Source organism: Volvox carteri, assembly GCF_000143455.1.
Source record: "Volvox carteri f. nagariensis unplaced genomic scaffold VOLCAscaffold_61, whole genome shotgun sequence".
NCBI lineage: Eukaryota > Viridiplantae > Chlorophyta > Chlorophyceae > Chlamydomonadales > Volvocaceae > Volvox > Volvox carteri.
The window spans coordinates 299,878-310,116 of NW_003307604.1; the positions used below are offsets into that span (position 1 = coordinate 299,878).

At 56.0% G+C, this 10,239-nt stretch overlaps 1 protein-coding gene across 1 annotated transcript; it reads right to left on the reverse strand.

The window, feature by feature from the left end:
* Positions 1–1,946: 1,946 nt before the first annotated feature.
* Positions 1,947–10,103, reverse strand: VOLCADRAFT_107251 (uncharacterized protein; the record flags this gene model as incomplete). Its single annotated transcript, XM_002956470.1, has 15 exons — positions 1,947–2,517; positions 2,909–3,024; positions 3,303–3,425; positions 3,646–3,762; positions 4,048–4,201; positions 4,459–4,697; positions 5,152–5,345; positions 5,865–6,162; positions 6,531–6,720; positions 6,944–6,966; positions 7,493–7,559; positions 7,756–7,838; positions 8,614–8,844; positions 9,313–9,410; positions 10,025–10,103. The coding sequence occupies 15 exons, from the start codon at positions 10,101–10,103 to the stop codon at positions 1,947–1,949; spliced, it is 2,583 nt and encodes an 860-aa protein (XP_002956516.1).
* Between the last annotated feature and the right edge of the window lie 136 nt (positions 10,104–10,239).

A 10,239-nucleotide genomic window follows, 5' to 3' on the forward strand; every position in this document is an offset into this window, starting at 1 on the left:
TAGGCCATTTGTTCTCTCGGCCTTCGTAGTTATTGTTGTTCACCAGATCGTGCTGCTGTGTTGTACTGCTCGTGCACGTGTTAAGGGTCCTGTCGGTTGACCGTTTGCTTTTTATGGCGATTATTCAGTCGCCACTGTGACAGTCCGATGCCAATGTTTGACGTGACAACATATCCAAGTTGCGATGACTGGACGGGGGAGATCTCAAGCTCCCACGTCTGCCACCAGCCCTGTTGAAGGGCGGGGAGGACAGCTAGCTCGCCAGGGCGAACAAGGGGGTGGCCACCATCGGCGCCATTTTGATGCCATGGTCCAACTGTTTGCTGCGTCCCCCCCCACCCCCCCCCCACACACACACCACGCACACCCTGTGTATGGGTTCTCTTAATTACCTGAAGACTGTGGAAGATTGGCTACGACGCGTTATTGTTTTGGGCTATATAGCTACCTGTGTCTTTGTCACTTATCTCCGATTGGACTTTTCTGTAGTTTTCTTTGGAGGTCTCGTGGCAGGTTCTATGCACTCTCTATCACAGCTTCGTTTGGGTGAGGCAATGTAGAGAATCTGTGTGTGGAGGGCGGCCCTATTATTTGAGTGTTCGCCCTCCTAGGAGCTCCAGAATTGCCGGCTTTACTGTATGCAGGATTTTAGTGGGGGATCTGTACGTGGAGGGGCTGTGGCACCCGGGCGGCTGAGATCCCTGATGGCTAGTTTGCTGGTCGATTGGAACCGTCCGCCCTCGTTCCCGCTAAGTTAGCTTCGTTACTGGTCTATAATGAACCAGTAGGCGTGCGGACGCACAGACTTGCAAGGGACTCACATTGAATGTGTCGTGCTTTTTTAAATGGATTCTGTAGTCTATTGATTTTGTAAAACGCGGTTGGGGTGCTTGTAGAGAGCACTAGGACTACATGTTTCTACGTACCTTCACGCCGTGAAGGCGGAGACAAGGTGCCAAGAGACGGAGGCATCATGATGAGCAGACACTACATCAGGAGAGAGATTGCCCCGAAGTGCGATGGCCAAGGAAAGCACTAGTCTGCACATGGGTCCTAGCCCGTGAAGACAAATATCTGTACCGGCTCGCGATAATTAAGAAGTACTCCTTGTCTTTTCACGAAGACAGACAGACAAGCACACGTGTGCACATAGCACCCCTATCCGCGTGAGCTCATAAAGCCTAACGGCATAACGGCCACCTACTCATTGCTAACATTTTTACTATGAATGCCCCCTATGGAGCAAGGATTGGAAAAGCTTCACCACTACCGCATTTCTCACATAAGGAACAGAGTTATGATGACGGTTCTGGTGACCAGAATCTGGTCAAATGGGCAACCGATATATGTTCACACATACATGCTTGTCTGGCATGCCATGAAGCACAAGGCCGCCATGAAAGCACGGGGCATTACCTCTTTAGTATGTGCTGCTGTGGTGCACGTGTACAACGAATACCGGACACCGTACATTGACACATGTAACGTGGTGTAACGTTGAAAACCCTGTGGGGTGCAATCACATGATACTCATCTTTGCTTGAGATATAGTCGCTACACTACACTCCTTGGCGCGGCTGCCTGCAGTGTAGCCCCTTAAAATGGATCCAAACAGTTGTGGATATCGCCGCCATCAGCATCATCGTCATATAGCGGTCGTCAAAATAATGCCCGGCGTCACATAGGTTCATCATGGCAGGAAGTAAGAGTGCTCTCCAGCGAGGTGATGACCTGGCGACAAATTCGTGGCCTGCCCTTCACATACACTTCACATTACCAGTTTTAGCCTTCCGCCCACATAAAAACAACTAAAGTACCACCAGCAACAAACGCTCTACCGTGCTGCCATCATTTCTTTCGAGGTACATGTATATCCACGACAGTTAACAACCATAATACAGCGGACCAGCGAGTGGATACTCCAGATACCAGGTGCTCGTCCAGCCTCATCGCCTCTGGAATGACGCAGCGTGCCCAACCCCGCCGAATGCCATGTTCGTCGTTTGCCACAGCGAAGCGGGCTGCTTGATGCCCGTCGCGGTCAGGAAACTGGAGCCCCTGGTGGCCCAGGCCGGCTTGGTGCCAGCACTGCCGTACCCACTAGGGGTTATCACCATCGATGGCGTGTCCAGTGGCGGTGCAGTCGCCGCCGCCATTCTCAATTTGCTGGCTGCCGCATCCTGAGGTCCCCCCCAGCCGCCCTTCGGCTTCTCCGGTGTGTCACGTAGGCGCCGCCGGTCGTCGATGTCGATGTCACCGGGTGGTGTGCCCTCGGCGCCGGCATAACCATGCTTGCCGCACAGCCCTCCGCTCATACCCGCCTTACTGAAGTTACCGTACTGCCCTCGATATGCGTTTGGGTTGGAAGGCATGGGTGCGACGTCGACGCGCGGGTGCCCCGGCGTAGGACCCAGACAGGAGTACGGCGGCGCTGTTGCCGCGGCGACGGCGGCCTTGGAGACTCCACTGCTGCCGCCGACGATGGCGACTTGATCCAATGGTCCCCAGGCCACTCTCCTGAACGGCGGCCAGGCGCCCGCGCGGCGCCCGGGGGCAGGGAAGGGCACGGATGGCTCGGGCGGCCGGAGCGCCTCCTCGGATGCCTGCATGTGTGCCATGTGGGCGGGAAAGGAAAGAGGTACGTCAGCAGGAGAGCCGCGAGGAGGGCATGTATGTTCGTGTGGTCGCTGAACGTGAGGAATTCAGAAAGTTCGGGATGATATACATTTTTTGTTGAACAAACTGCGGATTCCCACTTCTATTAACAATAAAACACGTGTTTGTTTCGCCCCGTCACTAAAGCACGCAGCAATCATCCGGGACACGGGCCGAATTTCGCGGCCTAGCACTCGCCTGCGGCTCCGGCGGCGTCTGTGGCCGTGATCGCTCCTGGGGGGCCGGCGCCAACCTCAGCGCAGCCAACAGCTGCTCGACAAGCAGCCCCTGTCGGTCGGCGCCCAACTGTCGTACAAGTGTAACGACCTCATGCGGCGCCAGGTCGGCGCCTAATGACGTCAGGAGGTCCTGAGTAGCGCGGGGGGGGGGGGGAGGGGGAGGGAAGGGGGGAGGGAGGGGGAGGGAGGGGGGGAGGGAAGGGGAGGGAGGGGGGGAGGGAGGGGGGAGCAGTGAGGGTAGGGACTATTGAGTAGCAGTAGCAGCAGCAGTAGAAAGATGGAAAGCAGCAGAGACACCACTTGGAGGAGAGGCGCCAATGGCCGCGTGTACAAGCCGGCACCTGCCCGCCAGGCGCAGCTGAGGGCGAGTTCAGGTTCATGCCACGGATACAACACTGTGACACTCACGTACAACTGGTACTTGGTAATGTAGCCCGAGCCGTTGGCGTCCGCTGCGATCAGTTTGGTGCGAAGTTGGTCGGGAAGCTCATCAGGGTAGAGGGCGAGCCAGGTGGTGAGCTTGGAGAAGACCTGAGGGTTGATTCGTTGGTTAGTTGGTTAATTGGTTGGGCGGTTGGTTGGCTGAGGCAGTGGTTCGTGGAGCGAAAAATAGCACGTTCACAAGACGAAGGAATACAGCCAAAGCACATGCTCCATCATCCCATCCCCTCGGTATGGGCTATACGCCCTTTCCGCGCCTGCTCACTGCCCTTCAGTACTGCAGCGTATACGGAACTGTACGACAACGTACCTTTTCGTAATCTGCCCAGGGGAAGCGGTAGCTCTGGTCCTCCATGTACTCTAAAGTAACAGTGTCCGCTTCTAGGAGTTGGAAGCCCCTGCCGTACACCTCCAACACGCAGCCGACCTGAGTGGCGTTGGCGGCGGGGTACGAGAATAGGTGGGAGGGCGAGAGAGGCAGCAGAGAGGTAAGCAAAAGGAGTCAGCCACAGCGACGCCGAGCGGCAATCTAGAGAGCCGCAATCTAGAGAGCCGCAATCAACCTGCGAATTCTGAAACAACGGGGAAAGTAGTTGCGGGGCGACAGCAGTGCCTGCACCCTGCACTTCCGTAGTCGCTACCCGAAAACATTTTCAGCCCTGGGCTTTGCAAAGTACGCAGGATCCATTGCCCTTCCCTTGAACAGCCTCGCCTGCATGTCCGTCTCGGTGTATGGCTGGCCCCCATTGGCCGGGTTGGGTACCCGAGTTCGCTCCAGAAACGTCCCCTGTTCCATTCCGCTGTTGACCTGTCGGGGCTCGAATATGGACAGGGTGCCGTCCACCGGGTAGAGCGACACGATGAAACTGCGGCCGGGCGGGGTTGGGAAGGCCGGGTGATGGCGGGTGTGAGGGGTGGGTGGTGAGGAAGGAGACAGCCGCAGTTGGCAGTATCGCACACACACACACACACAATTACCTTTCTCTTCCGGCTCAGATCAATAAAACACACACACACTCTGAGAAAACAGTTTATACACACATGCACGCATGCACGTGCCCAAGGGATAAGGAGACAGAGGACAACGAGCAAGGTTATGGAATCTGTTCCATTGCCTCCCTACCTGCGCTCGGCATCATGGGGACCCACCAGCGGCCGCCCAGGCCCCAGCGGCACCATCACCGCCGAAAACCGCAACACCTTGTCGCACTTGGCCACATAATCATCGTAGGAGCATCGACCCACGGGTCGCGGCACCAGTCTCAACACGTTCTGCAAGGAGTCCTCCTCGCTGCCGATACCGGAAAGGTTGGGCGGGATGTGCAGGGGAGGGCGCTTGGGACCGAAGGGGTCCAAGTCCACCTGGAGCGGTTCCGGAGCCGGGAAGAGGGGGAGGATAGGGACTTGGGAGGGTCAGTAATAAGGTGTAGCACACACGCACACACATACACACACGCGCGCGCGAGAGAGAGGGGGGGTTAGGGTGAAGCGAGGTAGGAAGGCTTTGAGGAGGGAGGGTTTCGACCCTCGTCCCCTCCGAGCCGTTACTCGGCAGGCATCGTTCCTGCGCCTAGCTTTCACGCTATTTCACGATTTCAAGATATCCGCCTAATCGCCTTTCCTGCTCGAGCCTTGCTCGTGACAGTGATGTTTAGTGCTTTGAGGGTCTTCCCTGATGCACCAGATATGCGCCATCCTTGCCACTTCCTGCTCGCAACCCTTTTTTTCTAAGGATACACTCACTCATTTGATCACATACATATATGCATAACATACATACATACACATTATTGCACCTCCGAGACTCCGGACTCACCGGAATGGCTGTGAGCTGCTCAGGCTTCAGACCTGGCACATACTTCTTCAGCCACGTCAGCGTCCCGTCGTCACAGTCGTACAGCATCATTTTCCTGCCGTACACGTTGACGGTTGCGCCCAGGTGCAGGTCCCGCCAGTCGTAATAGGTGATGGCTAGTTGCCGCCGGGTTTCCGGGGACATGGGCCGCCCGTCTGTAAAGTCCGGGCCAGTCCAAGGAGGCGAAAAGGGGGGGCGTATTGCATCCAACTGATAGCGAGAATGGGAGTAAGGGGAAGCAAGGAAGTGCGTGAGGTGAAAATGATTCCACGTACTGCGCAAAGCGAACAGATCAAGAAGCGGGCGGAAGGGAAGGAGCAAAAGATTCAAGGGGGAATTTGGACGTGCGTCACGACCGCGAATTGAAATCCCATCTTTTTTTACCTTATCGCCTCCGATCTAACCGAACCTGGTAATTCAAACCCTACTAAATCCGATCGAAATCCAAGCCGAACTGACGGTCGGATCCAAGCAGGTCAGTTTCAAACGACACCAAACGTAGTTGAATATTTGGAATTCCGATCTCGGGCCAAAGTAGAAAACAGGACTTCCGAGGGCCCTAACCGACGCCGCAACCGACGCCCTAACCGACGCCCTAACGGATGCCCTAACGGACGCCCTAACGGATGCCCTAACGGATGCCCTAACTAGCCTGTGAACCAAAATGAACTCACGCACTGGCGGGACGACCTTGGGCAGCCGGCTGCGCCGAAGCAGCAGCGGGAAGGGGTCTCGACCGCTGTTGCGCCGGTTGACCTCACGCACTTCAATTGTGCCGTCGGCTACGTGGTAGGTCAGCGCGAAGGCCAGCACGCCGCCAAACAGGTGCCCTGTGGTGTCCCACGCCGCCAGGAAACGCAACACCGCACCGTCGCGTTCCTCCTCCTCGGCAGACGGCCTGCCGCCCTTTCGCATCTGCCGGAAGAGGGCCGCTGCACCGCGTGGGGACGCTGCCAGCTGCCTTGGCACGTCCTCCATGGGCAGATAGAGGGTTCGGGGGTGCTGGCGAGGTGGGCTGGAGACGACGGATTCCTGGGTGGTTGGTTGCGATGGCTTGCGGCCCCTAGCGCCCTCAAGAGCCTGATGGGGTTGTTGCAGCGCGACAGATAGAACGCGGGCGCGGCGAATGGATGAACGGCTGGATGGATAGATGTGGAGAGAACGAACGGGTAGATTCTGAACCATTGGGTGGTAGATTCTGAGAGGATGGTCGTAGGTATCATAGCAAAAGCTGTACCATACAATTCACTCAACCAGCTCGTGGCACTTCCCAATTACTTGGGTTAATCACACATTAATCTTTAGCAGCCCCGTCCCGCATTTCCTTACATGTCACCCACCTTCCGGTGCTGATCATACGGTCCCTCCGGATAGGCCTCATCAGGCTGCTGGTCCTGGCCATGCTCGCTGTAAAATGTCCGAGTGGCCGCATCCGCGGAGACGAGGTGGTACGTACGGCGGTACAGCACGAGCTGACCTCCCACACGTAGATCCGGCCAGCGCAACGGGGAGCCGTCGCCCTTGACCGCGCTGGAGTAGAGTTAGGGGACCGACACCCAAGACGGGTTTGCAAGCACCGGGTGAGAGGCGGTGAGTGCTGCGGGGAGTCGATTACCAGCTAATAAATATTATCACGAAAGCGTCTAAAGCCAGTGCGAAGGATGGAAAGAAGATTAGCATCGCTACTGAAACGACAGGTACCTGAAAAACTAGTTTTCGTTGTGTTAAAAAAATACCCCCAGCTCAACCTCACCTATGCCGCTTGAGCAGAATTCCCTTGTGCGTTATCCGTGGTTTGTTGTATTGTATCGGAGGTTTTGGCATTGCGATGGTGGTGGTAAGGTGGTTGCGGAGCCGTTGTGGTGATCCACGTGATCCACCAAGCGAAAGCCACAGGACAGGGCGTACGTGGCGAGGAAAGGGAGGGAAGAAGAGAGGAGAGCACGGGTCAATCAACGCGAGGAGATGTGGCTCGGCATGTGGATCCAGGGCTCCAAAACCAGCTAAGCAATTTCTTTACTAAGAAGAGGTTGTTGGGACGTCGGCTTATCGACGGGGTAGGTAAGGGCTTTCAACGGATGCCGAGGGGAGGTAAGAGACGGGGTCATTGCGAGGGGGAAGTGCGCATGTCTGGCTGCAACTGCCATGCAACACTGTGATATCATGGGTCTATGCAGGCCGCACGGCGCTGGGCAGGAAGACAAGCAGGCGACAGGCAGCACCCCCATCGACACTGGTGGATGGCGACTTGAGGGGCCTTGCATTGACTCGTACGCGATGCTTCCCGCTAACCCACACGCACCTGCGGCAAGCCACTGTTGGGCTCCCGCACCTCCACAATTTCCACCTGGTCGTTCTCAAGGTAATACCTGCAACACGTGTTGTTCGGCATACACGCATGGCATTGTCTACCAGCGCTTAGGTAAGGACCGGGCGCCAAGCCGCGCGTTTCGTTTTCCTCCCCTCCTTCGCGTCCGTTCCCCTGCCTCCCCGTGTAATCAACCTGCGTCGGCAACTCTCAACGCACTCTCCTCCTTACGGGCCCCCAAACAACCCATCACTTACTTGACAGTCACTCTCCGTATGCGCCATGACTCCAGGGCGCTGTACGGCACGTCCTCCTGAAAGTAAGCTCCGAAACCCAGGACCTGCGCAGCCGCAGGACAGAAATGCAGCAAGTCATCACTAACCCTCATCACTATCCCCGGCCATGGAACGGTGGGAGACGGGTAGCACAAGCCCCATAGTAACGTTGGGAGGTTAGGTCATCGGAAGCCAAGGAAATGGGAAGCAGGAAGGCGAAGCCGAATTGAAGTGGGGCAGCTATATGCCGAGACGGCGGATCACATTTTTCAGCCCTCGTCTCCGGAGGCAGCTGGCCTCTTACTGCCCCCCACGAGCCCTGAACAGCTGCCGGAATACAGGCCCGATCGTAGTAACTGGTATTCTTCTGGACAGGTCAGCATATCAGGACAGGCCAGCAACATAGCAGCACAAGGAGAGAGAGGTATAAACACCACCGGCTGGCTGGCTGGGTGGCAGGTCCGTTGAGCTCTCCTGATATCGTGATACGGGAATGTCCCCCAACAGAAGGAAACCTTCAACCGACAGCCAGCTTCCTCGAACACAACCCCTTCCCACTACTTCCGTGCTTCGTCGTACCCTCACCTCTACCCTGACCCTCATGCCCCTTCTTCAAAAGAATCCAACAACGTTCAGCTCGGCCCTGCCCTTCTGCCCAGATGACAGCACGGCCTGCCCAGCGGTTCCGCCTGTTGCCTTCTAGTCCTACATTGGAGCAGTCCTAACTGGATAAGTGTGTTTTGTCTGTTTTCCATCTTTAGTTGTTTTACCCTCACACAACAATGGTCTGACGTGCCAGGCCTAGTAAGCAGAAGGAACAAAGCGTCTTGCAGCCCGAACCTTTCTGTCGTATGTGATCCAGTTAGGCACCCTGGCGGGCGGTCCGCCGATGCCGGCCATGGCGGCAACGGTGCCGCTGCCGCTGCCTGCCGATTCCCGGGGGCCCCCTTGGGCTTCCCTCTGCAATGCGGACCCCTGAACAGCCTCGTGCAACGCGAAAGGCGGTATAGGGCCCACATCTTGGACACGGCCATTCCACTTGGTTGTGCGATTCAGCGGGTCGAAGGTCTGCTGTGAACACGCGAGATAGGGGGAGGTGGAGAGAAAGCAGTTGATTGGCGGATGCGAAAGGGGGAACGGGTGAGATGGGAGGCACTGGGGAGTCTGTGCACTTAGGGCGCTAAGGCGATTTGATTTCTTGTTTATTGCATGGATGAGAGAAAAACGTCACCAGGAGCATGGCGGGTTTGGAGCTTCGTTGCTTTAAAGGCGAGAACTACAGACGCATAAGCGCGGTAGAAGCCGAGTACGGAGATGCTCTCTCCTGCGGAAAATTGAGGATATGGTAGCCTTCGGGACTTTTATCAGGCGCTTTTGCACCGAGACTGGGTTACGGGCTACCCGTTACGTCGCATGAAGAAACACTCGCGGTCGGGTTGGTAGCGTCGGCCGCTGATGGGCAGCATGCTATACTGGCTTGCTGTGTTTCCTGGAATCCCACGGGATCCGAAAGCACGACAGGCTAGAATCAACACGTACCGCGTCCTCCGCTATAGGATATCCTTTGACATATCTTAGCGTCTGTCCTCTCGGCCTAGGCTCCATCTGCGCGACAGTCGCCGATCCGTCGTGACACGCTCTGATGAAGCAGCGTAAACTTCAAGCAAGCTGATGGGGTTAGCTTGGTAAGCAAAGGCCCCTACCGGCCCATGGGCTCCATGGCCTGGTAAATTCGGCAAAGGGGGCACCCACTGCCCGTTGTTCTCGCTATTGTAACCCGCAGCTCTCCTCATCAGACTGTAACTCTCTCCTGTAAATAACTATTTCCTAAAAGCAGTAAACGGATTGCTCAAGTGTCAAGGTTGCAGCTGGTGCCTCGACCAGTTTCCTATACAAAGATAAGTAAGAATAATATGTGAAAATCTTCAAGTATAGATAACTTTGCAATTCAGTCCACTTAGGTGCGACAGCATAAACGTATCCGTTATGGTTCCTGGGTCAACGGCTTTGACCGTCGCGCTTTCTGTCGATGCACAAGTAGATTCCAGCAACAACCTTTGTAAATGGTTTTAAACTTTATAAGCTAATACCTTACAATTGGGATCCTTTTGGGTGCGTTTGAACCCTAACTCCCGAAGGACCTAGACGAAGAGCGTTCTCGTCGCTATCAGCTGCAGCAGGAGGTGTCCCCAGCGATGCACTGCGCCGTAAGAAATGGTGTTGTATCAGCACTTGCATAACTTGAACGCACTCTCTCGACAGCCACAAAGCTGCATCGCGTGCCAATGTGCAGCCAACATCGAACCAGCCAATATACCATACTCCACCATAAGGAGCGCAGCTGGATCACCGCACGTCATGCCTTTATAAACACCGCGTTCTGACAGTTCATTCGCTAGTACAGAACCCCCCGTTACCTGCCTTCACGCCCTATGACTCCGGCCCACCACACACCGGCACCGTTCT